The sequence below is a fragment of the Oncorhynchus masou genome, chromosome 9, assembly GCF_036934945.1.
Source record: "Oncorhynchus masou masou isolate Uvic2021 chromosome 9, UVic_Omas_1.1, whole genome shotgun sequence".
Taxonomy (NCBI): Eukaryota; Metazoa; Chordata; class Actinopteri; order Salmoniformes; family Salmonidae; genus Oncorhynchus; species Oncorhynchus masou.
This window is the reverse complement of record NC_088220.1, coordinates 28343848-28361310: the sequence shown is the minus strand read 5'-3', so window position 1 is coordinate 28361310 and position 17463 is coordinate 28343848. Positions and strand designations below refer to the sequence as shown.

Here is a 17463-nt window from a genome sequence, read left to right as displayed (position 1 = left end):
CTCCTTCTCTCCTCCTCTCTCCCATCTCATTCTCTCATCTCCTTCTCTTCCCTCACTTTCTAAATCTCTTTCTCTGTCTGTCGCTCTCCTCTCCCTCCCGTCGTCTGTCTGTCTGTCTGTCTGTCCGTCCCTCTCTTACTGTCTGTCTCTCTCCTGTTACAGGCTCTCCCTCCCTTCGTCTGTCTGTCTGTCTGTCTGTCTGTCTGTCTGTCTGTCTGTCTGTCTGTCACCTTGTTACAGGCTCTCCCTCTCTCTCTCTCTCTGTCTGTCTCTCTCCTCTCCTTCCCTCTCTTACTGTCTGTCTCTCTCATTGTTACAAGCTCTGCCTCTCCTCTTGTTCTTCTTAACATCTGCTGCAGTAATCAACAGTTATCTCCCCATAGGGGTCATGCATGCACACGCCTGGCCACACACGTGCACGTGCATGGTCAAGGACACACACACACACACACACACACACACACACACACACACACACACACACACACACACACACACACACACACACACATAGTAAGGAGACTGGGTGTCTGTGTATTATCCAGCATCCACTAGGGGAAACCCTTGTTTTTGTAATGATGCAAGACTGCTGTCGCTTCTGGTGAGGTTCTAATTATGCCTTTCCACCCAAATTAAGTGTGTGACATATGAAGTACGTAGGGTTCTAGTGTGTGTGTATGTGTGTCATGTCTGATATCAGTCTATGAAAAGCTGTAGTACTTGTGCCCCCACGCTGGGTTTACTGGTCTCTGTCCCCCCCTACAGGATATAGCTCATAGGTACAACAACACGCCATTCACGTGACAGTGTTCCTGGTCAAATGAACTACACACTTCATTATCATGCACGAGGCTGGTATATACCTGTGTCGACTGCTGATAGTGGTGACATTATTCAGTTGGGCAAAAGCTAGGCCAGCATAGTTGATTAAGCTAAGCGTACGGCACGTTTTGATTAGGCCTTCTCTGAAAGGAGTTACCGGTATATGTAGTAATGTTTCAGCACACATGAAGGTTTGGTTTGCGCAATCAGTTTTAATGTCATTTAGCTTGTGTTACTTGTTTGAAGTGCAATAGTGTGATAATCTGTTTTTCTTCTTTATAAGTGTGTTATTATATCTATGTATTTGTGTGATATAGGATTTGTGCGTTTTGTCTTAATTTGTTTCTATTTGTCTTTGTTACTTATTTTGTATATTTGAGTCTTATTTTTGTATATATATTTATGTTCATATAGTTTAAAATGTTCTGATTATTTATTTGTGTTGATCCAAATGTCTGAATAAAAATGACAGTTAATGCAGAATGGTGCTTTTTTTAGCGGTGTTTGCCCAAGGATCCATACAAGCTAGAACCGCTGGTTAGAGTTGAGATTAAGGCACTTGGATCTTAATGCACTTTATCATCCCTTGACGTGACAATACACCTGTAGCAGTAATATAACTGTGGAGCTAATGACAAAGGTTTGCCAGCTTAGCTCTACGGACCCAGGCTGCATCACATCCGGCCGTGATTGGGAGTCCCATAGGGCGGCGCACAGTTGGCCCAGCGTCGTCCGGGTTTGTCCGGGGTAGGCCGTCATTGTAAATAAGAATTTGTTCTTCACTGAGTTGGCAAGTTAAATCAAATTTAAAAAAATACTCATCAGCTCAGGTTTCCGCTCCTCGTCGGTCAGCGGGTTGAGAGGTCGAACCGTGGGCGCTGTCTTGCGTTTCTCTCACTTCGCTCTCCTGTTACTCTATAGTTATTTTTCTTTCGTTGGGATATCCTTTCATTATGAAACAGACGTTAGCCTAGTTTTATTTATGTGTTGTAGTCTTATAGGCCCTATGTCTTTCCATCCGAAGTAGTAGGCCTATCAAAACGAAAACAGTCTTGAGATGGGTAGGCTATTCCATCTGGTCAGTGAGAAAAGCCATTTGGCCAGTTGTGTGGCGTCAATTCCTTGTTATTGAAAATCTAGCTGACCTATTTTCTATCTCATACAAATGTCAATCTGCAGCCCGACACTTTCGACGCTGGTTTAGCTCAGTGGTTACTTCAACTCAAATCCTGTTTTAAAGTCCGCGGGCCTTAAGTACGAACCACGGGCGCTGTCCTGCGTTTTTTTAATTTATTTTTTATTTTTAAAGATCACCCAAACAAATATTTCAATTCCATTTAAAGTAGACAATTACAATTCAGGTTACATTTTTCATTTGTATTATGGACATTTAATAATGAAATACATAGTGACCCCGTGGTTATCTTTATTTTGTTAAGTGTACTTATCTTTAAATACATTCTGAAAAGTTTGTGATATATCAGTAGCCTATCTAGTCCAACAATTACACTGCATCCTTCACTTCTTTACAAAACCGTCTAAACCATTTGAACGAAACCTAGTCTGTGCTTATCTGCACTGCCAGAATCTACAGTACATTGTCCTGTGTGTAGGCTGCCTGATTTACCTGAATGTACCAGCAGGAGTCGCTCTGAGACCACGGAATATCACATAGGCCTAATAAACATGAACAAACTGCAATTATTTCTTGCATTTTCAATGGGAGGCCATTGGGCAACCAGCTTTAGATATATAGGGCCTAGTAATAATGAAACCTGCAAACACAATTATTATAATTATTTATTGCGTTTTTCCAATTGAAATTATATGTATATTGGAAATTATTTTTATATTGTCATATGCCTAAGTGATTTAAGCACTTGGTTATCGGCACATGGAGTTAAACAGGTTGGTTACTTGACCTCAGTAAACTTGAATACAATCTTTATCATTATTTTTATTGTTAAGTTTGGCCGCGTTAGTTTCTGTTTTTTTCTCATAGCATGAGTAATACACAGGTAAGAGCACCAACGCTTTACACAAGGACCTGTCAGTTCCGTGTTATTGGAGAGCTCTGTGACGTCAGCTATATCTCATACAAAAGTCTATCTGCAGCCCTGATTTTCGCGCGTTGGTTTAGCTCAGTGGTTACTTCAACTTGGTTTCTGTTTCACAATCCGCGGGCCATGAAGTACGAACCACGGGCGCTGTCCAAGGTTTTTTATTTAATTTTTCGAAAAATAGTTCGACCAAACAAATATGTTAATTCCATTTAAAGTAGACAATTACAATTCAGTTGATAGGTTACATTTTTCATTTGTATTTTGGACATTTACTAACAACATATAATAATAACAATAGAAATGTTTCACCTTTATTTAACCAGGTAGGCTAGTTGAGAACAAGTTCTCATTTACAACTGCGACCTGGTCAAGATAAAGCAGTGCGACAAAAACACAGAGTTACACATAGAATAAACAAAACATACAGTCAATAACAGAATAGAAAAATCTGTATACAGTGAATGCAAATGTAGTAAGATTAGGGAGGTATAAAGCAATACATTAATAACATTAACTGAATTGACAGCAATAGATGGTGACCCTGTGGTATCTTTATTATGTTGAATGTATTTATCTTTAAAGAATTGTAATCCATAATCCCTATTAAATGTTTTCACATCAAGACTACCCTTCGACTTGGCAGTGACGTCGTGACCCAGTGAGTGACATAACACTCAGTCTGCACCGCTCTGTATTTTCCGCTGGCTGCCCCACCAACACAGAAAGCACTGAGCTCGGCTGAAACACCTGCGTTTTGGAGCCTTACTCCAGAAATCAAAAAACGAGACCATGTTTGTATGCGGCTTTATTAAGAGCACATGGATTTAAACACGTTGGTTATCTGACCTCAATACATGTATATAGAGTAATTCATTCATGTCTACTCTGACTGATTGTACTAAGCACATCAAGACTATATATAGATAGTTGTCTTCTTCTCAATGATCCATGTGATGGTTCAAACAGGCCTGCCTGGAGTTTTTCGATTGAAATTCAATTTTGTTCACAAAAGTTAGCCTATGACGTTATATCAAGAGAATTACATAAACTATTGATCTAAGGAACAATGCTTAAGCCATATAGATGAATGACGAATTTGACAAAACCTTTATAGACTCTTCAACACCTTGGCCTACTCTGTTTATTATGACTTGAATGGAGTCTCAAGTCTGAAATTCTTCTTTTTATTGTCAAGTTTGGTTGCCTGAGTTTCTGCTTCTTCCTCGTGGCCTAAGTACAGCACGAGATTGTTTTTGCAGTCTTTATGAATGTGAGCTGTTTAACCGGTAGATGGCGCAAAGGATCATCATCACATAGGTTCTATCTCATACAAAAGTCCTTCTGCAGCCCGAGATTCTCGACGCTGGTTTAGCTCAGTGGTTACTTCATTCAAAATCCTGATTCTCCGTCCGCGGGCCAGAAGTACGGACCACGGGCGCTGTCCTGCGTTTTTTATTTTTTTATATCGAAACAATGTCTCCAAAACAAATATGTTAATTCAATTTAAAGTAGACTATTACAATTCAGTTGATAGGTTAAATTTTTTAATTTGTATTATTGACATTTAATAACAGCATACAAAAATATAACATTTCACCTTAATTTAACCAGGTAGGCCAGTTGAGAACAAGTTCTCATTTACAACTGTGACCTGGCCAAGATAAAGCAAAGCAGTGCGACACAAACAACACAGAGTTACACATGGAATAAACAAACATAGAGTCAATAACACAATAGAAAAATCAATGTACAGTGTTTGCAGATTAGGGAGGTATGTAAATAACATTAACTGAATTGACAGCAATAGATGGTGGCCCCGTGGTATCTTTATTTTGTTAAATGTATTTATCTTTAAAGAAATCTAATCCATAGTCCCTATTAAATGTTTTTGCAGTCTTTATGAATGTAAACTGTTTAACCGGTAGATGGCGCAGAAGATCATCATCACATAGGCTCTATCTAATACAAAAGTCCTTCTGCAGCCGGAGATTCTCGACGCTGGTTTAGCTCAGTGGTTACTTCAATCGAACGTCCTGTTTCACGGTCCGCGGGCCAGAAGTACGAACCACGGGCGCTGTCCTGCGTTTTTATTTTTTGATATCGAAACAATGTCTCCAAAACAAATATGTTAATTCAATTTAAAGTAGACTATTACAATTCAGTTGATAGGTTACATTTTCCATTTGTATTATGGACATTTAGTAATAGCATTAAACCAATAGCAGTAACTGAATTAACAGCAATAAATAGTGACCCTGTGGGGATCTTTATTTTGTTAAATGTATTTATCCTGGCCTGGGGCATAAAAAAAACGATATTTCTGATTAGGTCTAACAAATTATTTAAATCTTATAATCATAGAGTTTTTTCCCAGTATAGTTCCCAGTATGGTTTCTCGTTCACTGGGAACCTGCAGTCCCCCATTGACCTATTGGTTAGGGAAGACTTACTTAATACATTGATTAACGTCGCCTTAATCATAGCGGAGGTCTTACGCCATTTTGCAGGCTCCCCTCTCGGCGCTGGGTTACTACAGAGGTTACTTCAGCTGTGAAACAATCGAAAGGACCTCATGTGAGCCCACATACGAACCACCAAAAAATGAAAAAAAAATCTACTACAAATGAGAAATTGTTGTTATTGGTGAGGGTTCAGCATTACGATTGGGATAACTCCCCCTGAGAGAGTTGTTACGTTGTACGTTGCCGTATTTTAAAAATACATATATAAGCTTTGTTTTGAGGGTATAATTAATATGAAATTGAAGTGTCTTTGTCGTTTCAATGTAAAGAAAACAAAGATTATGATTGTAGGCTACAGTATTGCAGTACTGTCTACTCTGACATTTTCCTCAAACAATTATCCGGCAGATGGCGCTCTCGGATCACGAATAAAAACGCATGTCAGTAAGCCTGTACATTAACCGTGTTAGACCTTCCACATGGCTTAAGGTCAAGTCCATTTCAGTACAATTCAGAATTTAGGAAGTGAATGAGCCGCAGTTTAAGATTTTCAGTCTTTTCAGTTAATATTCTTATACATTTGTAATGTTATGACAAATGATTTATAGACTACTTTACGGACATTTGGCTAAGTAAATAATAATGTACTCAACTTCTACAAACAAGAATCAAGTAATACGATATGATAGAGCAGGTCTGGACTATGATTTTCCGACAGAGTTGAACGTTGTGTGTTTCAAGCCTCAAGCAGATTGAGAGAGTCAAGATGGAACAAAATGACTTGAGCAGAGGGAGGATGTCAACGGGGGAGAGGCTATATAGTAGACTATACATATTAACATGTTTTTTTCTCGATCTAGAAATCTTTGCAAAAAAATGATCTTCAGCTTAGTGTAATGTTTATAACAAGTATAGTTGCTGTCACGGATTGTTGTTCATTGAACTCCAAGCCCACTCAGTGATGGCACATCTTGCCTCTTTGTCAACATAGATAAGAACGAACTGCCGTTCAGCCGGTTAACTCTCGGTTTATTTAGCCTATCACCGGACTGCCGCCAATCGTCTCTCCTGGCTCTCTATCAGCTCTCCTCTTTCATTGTGTGTGTGTGTGTGTGTGTGTGTGTGTGTGTGTGTGTGTGTGTGTGTGTGTGTGTGTGTGTGTGTGTGTGTGTGTGTGTGTGTGTGTGTGTGTGTGTGTGTGTGTGTGTGTGTGTGTGTGTGTGTGTGTGTGTGTGTGTGTGTGTGTGTGTGTGTGTGTGTGTGTGTGTGTGTGTACGTGAGATAGAGGGAGGGAACGGTAGAGCCAGAGAAAGCAATTTAATGACCCCTGTGTGTGCTCGGCCGGGTCACGCAGTTCAGAGAATGCCGTGGTGCTTTTGCCATCGGACAATGCAAGTGGGATGAGAGGCGAGGGTGGATGAAACGATCTTAATGCGCCCTGGAATGCATGTTCATGTAACAGGCACCGAGGGACTGTCGGTGCATCCAACGGAGTGTTTTGGGATGATTTATCACAAAACATGTGTATTCTTCTGTTGTGGAACGGTTGATCCCGGATAGCTACACACTAATCCCCCACTCCGTTAATTAAAAAGACGAGGAAACCAATGGAACTGGTGTTCTTTCAGAAATGTAATCATTTCTGGAGAAGCTTAACCATCTGCTGGAGGTTAAGTCTGTGAGCAGATTGTGTTTTCTGGTTATTTAAACCCGTGGATTTCCCTTGTTTCTACTAGAAGAAGAGGCGGGTGGGTGGTCTCTGGGGGTGACGGGGGTCGTCGCTAAGAGAGGGTGTGGGGATTTTTTTATTTTTTTGGTCTCGGTGGTTGTGTCGTCAGCTCAAGTGGAGATATTTGAGCTCGAGCCACGGGGTTTAATTGGAATGTGACTTGAGTCTGTCAAGAGAAGACGCCGAGCGAGCCGAGGGATTCCGTATGCCTAATGTGTGTGTGTTTTTGATGTCTGACTGACTGACCAGGATTAAATGGGAAAGATTAGATTTGAGCAAACATGTGCCACACTCTACGTGTCCCGGGCTTTCCTCTTTGTCTTTTCAGAGCCAAAACTGCCATCTCCATAATCTTCTAAAGTTATTCATCATATTTACATCTGTTCAAATGACCTTGGCTAAGATTGTGCCTCTTGTCTGTACAAATAACCTCCTGTCTTTTGCCACGTTTTTATGTTATCTGCGTAAAATGATCGCAAGTATCCCTGTAACTAATCATGTCAAATGTGACTATGATATAATCCCATCAGTAATACCTTCCTGTGATTAAACGGTGTGATTATGGTTTTCTGAAGTTGTTTTTATGTTGATTGAGTTGATACGTGTTCAGGTCTGCCGATACAGATACATCGTTGTAATGCGTGTTTGTTTGTACCAGTGCCTCTTTTTTTTTGCCTTCATTATTTTTAGCTGGAAAATAGATGCTCACAAACAATCATTAAAATTGAATAACCCATTAAGGATTCTTTTTGTAAACCCCAAATACTCTATGATGATAAATCCATGGGGTCATTTTGGTCATTAATTTTCAAAGAAACCATATTTGCAATCCCATGTAGACCTACAGTGGCCAAAAGCTATATGATACAAGAAGAGCCTTTTTAGTTGTTGTTATAGTTATATTCCCAACACTGTGTTTTTATAAATTGTTTTATTTGAAAGGCCTGAAGGACCATGTGCCGGACGAGACCTTTGAAATAACTAGAAAACGACACCCTCGATGGAAAGTGATTTACCCCTCATCCAAATCTGCCCCTGATGTCTCGAATGAAAGTGACGCTGTTGTCGCGTCTCTAATCGCTCCGAGGTGCCGCGCCAGATAAAGGGTTAACCGTGCTACTGTAATTAGTCGCTGCTCTCATTTCGTCGTCCTCCAATATAGTGCTGGGCGTAGCCACGGACCCTTACCTCTCCTAACACACACACGCACACACACCTCCCCATCGGCTTCTCGGAATATCTAATACACTGGGAAATCATAGTGCGAGCCTCCCCCGCTCACACACTGCTACTGCGCGCGTGGAGCAGAGACGCTTTACTCATATCATCCAAGTTTACGTTCCCGTTTTATAATATTCTAAAATGCAATAATTTGATGAAAGTATATTGTACTTGCGCAATGGAGTAATCTGATAGGAGGTTTGGCCTTTTTATTTGTTTCTACAACAACTGGAAACAAATCGACAAAATCATTTTATAAAGTGCATAATGTCAGTGACGGGTAAACTCATTCTGTGCTGTTTTCACTCTTGACGATTTTCTGGTGCGCGTTTGAGATGGCGCCCAGGCTCGTGAGCACCCGGTGGACACCGCTAACCGGGCTGGTGGGGTGCCTGCTGGTGTGCAATTGTGTGGTGGACCTGGTTCTCGCACAGATTCGGTACTCTATCCCCGAGGAGTTGGAACACGGAGCTTTTGTCGGTAATATCGCCGAGGACCTGGGCTTGGATGTAGCCCAGCAATCCTCTCGTCGATTTCGGATTGTATCCGGGGCCAAAAAACAATACTTAGAAGTGAATCTGGAAAACGGTATTTTGTTCGTTAACGAGAAGATTGACCGCGATGAACTGTGTGAACGGAGTCCGACCTGCTTCTTGCACTTGCAAGTGGTGATCGAGAATCCGTTAGAACTGTACCGAGTGGAGGTGGAGATTTTGGATGTGAATGACAACTCTCCCAATTTCCCATGGAGCGAGTTTAATCTGGAGATTACAGAGTCGGCGGCGCCTGGGTCTCGATTCCCGTTGGAAAGTGCGCAGGACCAGGACGTGGGCACCAACTCGCTCCGCTCCTACCAGCTGAGCTCCAACGAACACTTTGTGCTGAACATCCAGACGCGTAATGATGGGAGCAAGTTTGCCGAGCTAGTTCTGGAGACCCCACTGGACCGGGAGCAGCAGAAGACGCAAGAGGTGGTGCTCACATCCGTGGACGGGGGGTCGCCTGAGCGCTCGGGCACAGCTCTCATCACCATCACGGTGCTGGATGCCAACGATAACGTGCCCGTTTTCGACCAGTCTGTTTACCGGGCGCGCCTGGTAGAAAACGCACCGAGAGGGACATTAGTGCTGAAGCTAAATGCTACTGATTTGGACGAGGGTGCGAACGGGGAGGTGTCCTATGCATTCAGTGGGCACGCACCACTCAAAGTGCGCGAGCTGTTCAGCGTAGACCAGTACACAGGTGAGATCCGAGTGAGGGGGATTGTGGACTATGAGAAAGCGAGTGTGTATGAGCTGTATGTGCAGGCTAAAGACAGGGGTCCCTCCGCAGTGGCCGTGCACAGTAAGGTACTGGTGGATATCTTAGATGTGAATGACAACGCGCCGGAAGTCATCCTCACCTCCGTGTCCACGCCTGTCCAGGAGGATTCGCCACCGGGAACGGTGATAGCCGTTATAAGCGTCATGGACCGGGACTCGGGAGAGAACGGGAATGTGCACTGCCAGATCCCCAGCAACGTCCCCTTCCAGCTCCACTCTTCTTTTAAGAACTACTACACTCTGATGACTAGCGAGTTTCTCGACAGAGAAGCCTTCTCCGAGTACAACATCACCCTCACGGCCCGGGACCTGGGCTCCCCGTCGCTCTCCACGAGGAAAACCATCCTCGTCCAAGTGTCTGACATTAACGACAACCCCCCGCGCTTCGCCCAGCCATCATACACAGTTTATGTGACTGAGAATAACGCCCCGGGCGCATCCATTTGCTCAGTCACTGCTTTCGACCCCGATTCTAATCAGAACGCTTATCTGTCCTACTCGATTCTAGAGGGTCAGATCCATGACATGCCCGTGTCCACTTACGTCTCCATCAACTCGGACAACGGAAACATCTACGCGCTGCGCTCCTTTGACTACGAGCAGCTAAGGAACTTTCAGATACGGGTGCAGGCGCAGGACGCCGGTTTCCCCCCACTCAGCAGCAATGTCACAGTAAATGTGTTCATATTGGACCAGAACGACAACTCTCCGGTCATCGTGTCCCCCTTGCCCAAGAACGGGACTGTAGCGACAGAGGTGGTCCCGAGGTCAGTGGATGCGGGGTACCTCGTCATCAAGATCACTGCGCTAGATGCGGACGAGGGACAGAACTCCCGCATCTCCTACCAGGTGCTCCAGGCTACGGACCCGGGGCTGTTTAGTGTCGCCCTCTACACAGGAGAAATCAGGACAATTCGCCGGATCGTGGATAAGGACGCTACGAGGCAGAGATTCGTCATCCTGGTCAAGGACAACGGCCAGCCGCCTCTCTCCGCCACCGTCTCCATCCTCCTCTCCGTGGTCGAGAACGTGCCCGAGTCCCTGTCTGATTTCGGCGACCTCACTCTGAGCCCGCAGCCCCCCTCCAACCTCGCCCTCTACTTGATCGTGTCACTGAGCACCATCTCGCTAATCTTCCTGGTGGCTATTATTGTGCTGGCTGCGGTCAAATGTTACAAGGACAAAGACACACACAGCGGGTACAGCCTCCCTCCCGTCGCCTGCTGCTGCTGCGGGGGCTTCCAGCCAGAGCCACCCCCCGAGGTATTCAAAAAATCTAACCTGAACCTGCAAATCTCCACCGGGGCTAAAGTGCCTACCAACTGCATGGAGGTAAATGGCAACGGTACTCTGTCCCAAGCCTACTGCTATAAAGTGTGTCTGACCCCCGAGTCAGCTAAGAGTGACTTTATGTTCCTGAAGCCGTGCAGCCCCAGCAGGACCTCGAGGAAAAACGAGACGAAGGGGGCTGACAACTTTGCTTGGAGCGCGCACAACCGGAGCGCATCCGCGAATAACAATTCCGGAGCCACCACTCCGAATGAGGTACAGTGAGAGTGAATGTGTTCGCACATTTATATAAATCATTTATCCCCTTCACTTATACTTTCACGTATACTGCGTGTTAATGCCCATTTTTGTTTAAAACATAATCAAGTACTTCACATTAAATCTTATAAAGGGGAAATCATACATGCGGCAATGTGACTTTATCTGAGTGAACTTGAACGACACAATATTCATCAGGCTGAGTAAAATTCTCTACTAATTCAACCTACACATGTTTATCTTCCATTCCTGTTAGTGTTTATACCTTAGTTATAGACCTACAGTAATGACGCGATAAAATATATATTGTTTATAATAAGAGAGTGGATATTCTATTCACACAGGCTATGAAAGGAACATGAATGAGCTAGTTGTGTCTTATGTCTCTCTCGTCGCGCACAGAACACAACCGTCAGCCAGAAATATCCGTTTCACAGAGCAACGGAGATGAATCAACCTCAGTCCTGTTTGTTTCGATGCTTATACATCGATCCCTAATCAATTTTTGTTCATAAGCTATTTGAGCTGTCTATGATCATGATTTGTCCATTGTTATTTTGAAAACATTTTCCGAGTAATATAGTAAATGACAAATCTCATAACGTTTGTATGCTTGTGTATTGGTGTGGTAGCATACAATCAATGTCATTGCATGTTCTGTCTCCTGCTATGTGATACGACGAGGAAGACATCGCCCATACTTTTCCTTCATAAACCACTAGTTGGAATTGATTTCTAGTAGTGTCTGCGAATAGAGTTTTTACCATAAGTACAAGGTTAACGGCTGACAGACAAGATGAATGACAGCCCATCTCGGAAATAGAACTCCACTTTTCTGGGCTAAAGTATGCTGTCAACGACCGTTCTGGAGAATCGTCCACCTATCATTTCTTTGGACAGATCACCTCACTAACTATGCCTCAAGGGCACAGACACGGTCGAGCCGTTATACTGCACACAACGCGGTGCATACGAAAGGGGGTCGCGTCCATTATTGATGAAAAATGGCAAAGGGCTGGTTTCTGGGGTACTGGGGAGGAGAAGGGGTAGGGGGGATGAGGGGGGCCATGGCCCTGGCTGGGACGTGGCGCGCCTGTAGATTGCCCCGGCGAGGAGAGTGATGTGGAACAGTGTTTTGTCCTGAGCGAAGGAAGGGGGGGGGGGAGGGACGGAGAGAGAGAGGAAGGCGAGACTGCTGTTGTCGGAGTCACTAGATTGGACCGGCAAACCGTGAATGTGATGTGTGCTTATTGCCCAGGTACATCTCTATAATCTGGTACAATGTATGCAGACAGTGACGGATAAAGGGACCCTTTTCTTCCTAGAATATCCCATCTCCGTATAGACTGAAGACTAAAAATGTCATTCCCATTCATAGCAGGAACACCTCTGGCCATATAAAGAGCTTGATTCGAGGTCATGCTGATTGTTCTGCTCGTAGCTATGGCCCTCCAGGGGCTTGGTGTCCTTGATGACGTTAATTGGTTCCCTTAAATCACCCCTGAGTTCGCCGAGAGTCACTCTCCCATATGAGTCAAATTGGATGGGTGCACAGCATGCCGCGGATCGGCGGATGACACGATACCAGCTCAAAGACTTACCAACTAAACAGTGGGATAGTTATATAGCCTATTTACAACCATATCCATGTTGTATGTAGACCTACATGTCGGCATAGTGTAATCTCAGCAGGGCGATAAAAAATACATACATTGAAGGTGAAAGAGGAGACAGATTAGGCCTCTCCTACTCACAGGTCAACTGTTCTGTGAAACAGACTGATCAGCTGAGATGACCTAGATAAGTGGGTAAAGCTGCAAGGACGGCACAACTTTTCTCTCCTCTCAGCAATACATAATTCAAAGCTGATCTTCTCTGAGAATCAGGGCAATATTCATGTGAAAAATTATACATAAAACACAAAAAACAATTACGTGTATAATTGTATTAATTTCCTGAGAAATTCCTGAGTCCCACGGTTTCCTTTGAATATTAAAATGGTGTTTTCGTTTCATCCCGGTTGGGTTCTAATTGTTTTTTTGTGCAGAGCTGGCGCGGAATGTATTTTCAATACCGATTCTAATAATAGTGAATTAATAGAGCATGGAATCCGCACTATGAGACTTATTCCCAGAGTACATATCACTCCTGAGTGCCCGTCCCCTCCCCTGCTGTGTTGTGCTGCAGTGGATGAAAGCGAAATAAATGACAGGCGAGTCATTGCTCAACGCACGGCGCACATCCTCGCTGCCTTCTGAAAAAAGGCCACAGGGAGGCAGTCAAGCTCCATGGAAAAAATATAATTTTCCGAATTCATTTCGACATCCGTTCCTTAAATGTCCAATTCAGCATTCAATTTCAATATCACGTAATTTCTGGGTTACAATTAAGTACCGTACTCTGATTGTTTAAATTAAAATGGTCAAAATGAGACAAAAAATAGCTTTTTTAGCAAAGATACATTTCTGTGGAGGGGGAAACTAAAAACTAGATGTTATCAGCAGAGAGGTTTGAACTCTCTTATTGGTCTATTAACTAATTTATTACATGGTGATGTCACCTGGCAGGCCAAAAACCATCCCACCACTAACAAGTTCTTACACTAAAATGACATTATAATAATTTTAACAATTTCACAGTATTATTCCAACCTCATAGTGTGGAAATATATATAAAACATAGGAACATCACGTTTCTGACTGCACTGGTCCTTTAAAGTGACACAAATATAATGTAGAATATGCAAACATTGAATCCCTATTAGTGTCAAAGCTCATCTCTTTAACAAGGTTTTTAGACATGTGGTTTTAAGATCTTATTTTCTCTCTTAATCTATAGCTCAAACAACCAAACACCGACTGGACCCTCCCAAAAAACCAGAAGTCCTCTATGAAAAGGTAACAGTCACCTTTGACATGTACACTTCCAACTACCTCAGCATACCAGTCTTTGAGACAGAATGTTATTCATGAATGACTTGTATGTGGTCATGCCAGAACATATTCTGTGATTTTTCATGGATGGATCTATATCCTCCACAGCTATAACTCTATCAACATGGATGGCACTCTGATGAGGAAGGCCATGCATGCAGACCCAGAGAACTACATGACACCCATGACGGGCCAGTACTGGACCTGGGGCACCCACATGAGGGGCACGTGAGGGCCTGGGCTTGAAACACACACACACGCACACACGCACACACGCACACGCGCACACGCGCACACGCACACACACACACACACACACACACACACACACACACACACACACACACACACACACACACACACACACACACACACACACACACACACACACACACACACACACACACACACATACACACACACAGAGAGAGAGAGAGCTAATGCCTCTCCCTGGATAATAGCAAACAGACAATGAGCATGTTATGAGCAGGTATGTTATACCCTGATGAAGACAGCTTGTCTGTCGAAAAGTTGGACATGAATATTTTAGCATCTGAGCTCCTAGAGTGTGCGACTCTCCTATATTAAAAATAAATGTTATGACATCAGCACCCCTTCCACAGCATTTACGTGTGTCTGTACTATCCTTGATTTCAGTCATACAGTATATTAATCAACATTATGTTTCTTCTTCCATAGACTACAAGATGTCTCCTCCTGCCACTGGCCCTCCTCCTCGCTGCTGCACCCCTCGGTGCACCCCTCCACCCCAGCAACAGCCCCAACCCCAGCAGCCTCAGCAACCTCCACTCCCCCCTCATCTCCATCCTCACCCCCAGCCACCTCCAGACTACCAACACAACGTGTACATCCCTGGCACGCCGTCGGCTCTGTGCACCCTGAGGCCAGCAGCCACCCACCACCGCAGTGAGCTGGACGTCCACAACTCCTTCTCCACCTTCGGCAAGAAGAGGCGCTTCATCCTCAACTACGAGCCCCAGACAGAAGCAGCAGCAGCCGTCATCAACAACGACCTGTATAACGCTTCATAGTGGGAGGGACAGAGAGTTAAAGGAAAGGGATTCATTCATGACTGAATTCATTGAACATGTGTACAAACGGAGGAATGAATGAATGAACGTTCGATCTCCATGCTAATGGAACAAGGGAGATAGATGGATGAATCCAAGAAGAGTGATCATTCAACCGTTTTAAGATCTGCCACTGTTGGCCATTGTTATTTTGTATACATTACTGTCACATGTTTTCCACAGTCTGTTTTTCAATTGATAACATGTATTATTGTTGTTATTATTATTTATTGTTTTGACAATCAGCCTGGAGCAAAGAAAAATGATGAGAAATATCCAATTAGCCTAAGATTGGACAGCGCTTTGCACGTTGTTATAAATATCAATTCTAGTTTTGAATTTTTACAAAAACGGACACAAATAACCAGGTTGCGTTTATTCATCTAAAACGGTTTGAAATGTATGGTTCTGTTCAGCAGAACTTGTGAGAATATGTAGGAATATACCTGGAGATATGCAAACTGCATTTGTGATGCAGGTGATCCACAAATGCTTAAACAGTCATCTCCCCAACACATATATTGTATATACATTTCTGAGAATAAAGTATTTTTTCTCATAATTACGCTCTTCTTCCTCATGTATCAAATATGGATCCTGCTCTGTTGAGCCGATGATGCTCATGTCATCGCCAGCTTCCCCCAAACAGGTTTCATTCTGAGGATGGGATAAATTTACTGAGAAACCTTTTCAATGTCAATGAGCATCAGTCACACATCCACTTTAAAGTTGGGAAATTGTTTTAGGGTAAAAAAGTTGCAAGGCGCACGAACACCGGGGAAAGCCTTCTGTCACGGTCAGCTGTGGCAAGGAATAAACCTGGTAACATGCCAGTACATGCCCATTGGGGTGCTTGCATTTCCATTTGGCCTCAGAGAATGGTCGAGGTTCCTTAACTGAACAAACATAATATCATTTTAATTAAAGACAGTGGGACTGGGCTGGGAGCTTAAATGCCACACCTGGATAAAATCTACCAAACGTTCTTCAATCCTCTCTCCTTTTAAAATCCCGGGGAATGAGTTCCGAATGTCAACAGATGAGTATCGGCCGGATCCAGAAGAGTAAATAGGTCGGCAGGTGCCACAGACTGAAAATAATGATCTTAATAATGAGACGGTCTCCATGGAGGCATGACGCTTCTGGATCTGTAGTGTAAACCCTCTGTCCAGCTGGAGAGGAGGAGGAGAACCATAGGGACAGTATAGCAGGGCTGGAGAGGAGGAGGAGAACCACAGGGACAGTATAGCAGGGCTGGGAGGAGGAGGAGAACCATAGGGACAGTATAGCAGGGCTGTAGAGGAGGAGGAGAACCACAGGGACGGTATAGCAGGGCTGGGAGGAGGAGGAGAACCATAGGGACAGTATAGCAGGGCTGGAGAGGAGGAGGAGAACCATAGGGACAGTATAGCAGGGCTGGAGAGGAGGAGGAGAACCATAGGGACAGTATAGCAGGGCTGGAGAGGAGGAGGAGAACCACAGGGACGGTATAGCAGGGCTGGAGCAGGAGGAGGAGGAGAACCATAGGGACAGTATAGCAGGGCTGGAGAGGAGGAGGAGAACCATAGGGACAGTATAGCAGGGCTGGAGAGGAGGAGGAGAACCATAGGGACAGTATAGCAGGGCTGGAGAGGAGGAGGAGAACCATAGGGACAGTATAGCAGGGCTGGAGAGGAGGAGGAGAACCATAGGGACAGTATAGCAGGGCTGGAGAGGAGGAGGAGAACCATAGGGACAGTATAGCAGGGCTGGAGAGGAGGAGGAGAACCATAGGGACAGTATAGCAGGGCTGGAGAGGAGGAGGAGAACCATAGGGACAGTATAGCAGGGCTGGAGAGGAGGAGGAGAACCATAGGGACAGTATAGCAGGGCTGGAGAGGAGGAGGAGAACCATAGGGACAGTATAGCAGGGCTGGAGAGGAGGAGGAGAACCATAGGGACAGTATAGCAGGGCTGGAGAGGAGGAGGAGAACCATAGGGACAGTATAGCAGGGCTGGAGAGGAGGAGGAGAACCATAGGGACAGTATAGCAGGGCTGGAGAGGAGGAGGAGAACCATAGGGACGGTATAGCAGGGCTGGAGAGGAGGAGGAGAACCATAGGGACAGTATAGCAGGGCTGTAGAGGAGGAGGAGAACCACAGGGACGGTATAGCAGGGCTGGAGAGGAGGAGGAGAACCATAGGGACAGTATAGCAGGGCTGGAGAGGAGGAGGAGAACCATAGGGACGGTATAGCAGGGCTGGAGAGGAGGAGGAGAACCATAGGGACAGT

At 44.4% G+C, this 17463-nt stretch overlaps 1 protein-coding gene across 1 annotated transcript; it reads left to right on the top strand.

Annotated features, from left to right (window-relative positions):
* The first annotated feature begins 8632 nt into the window (after window positions 1-8632).
* LOC135545188 (protocadherin beta-15-like) lies at window positions 8633-15747 on the top strand. Its single transcript, XM_064972819.1, has 4 exons — window positions 8633-11164; window positions 14006-14064; window positions 14209-14324; window positions 14800-15747. The coding sequence occupies exons 1-4, from the start codon at window positions 8633-8635 to the stop codon at window positions 15150-15152; spliced, it is 3060 nt and encodes a 1019-aa protein (XP_064828891.1). The 3' UTR covers window positions 15153-15747.
* Window positions 15748-17463: the final 1716 nt, after the last annotated feature.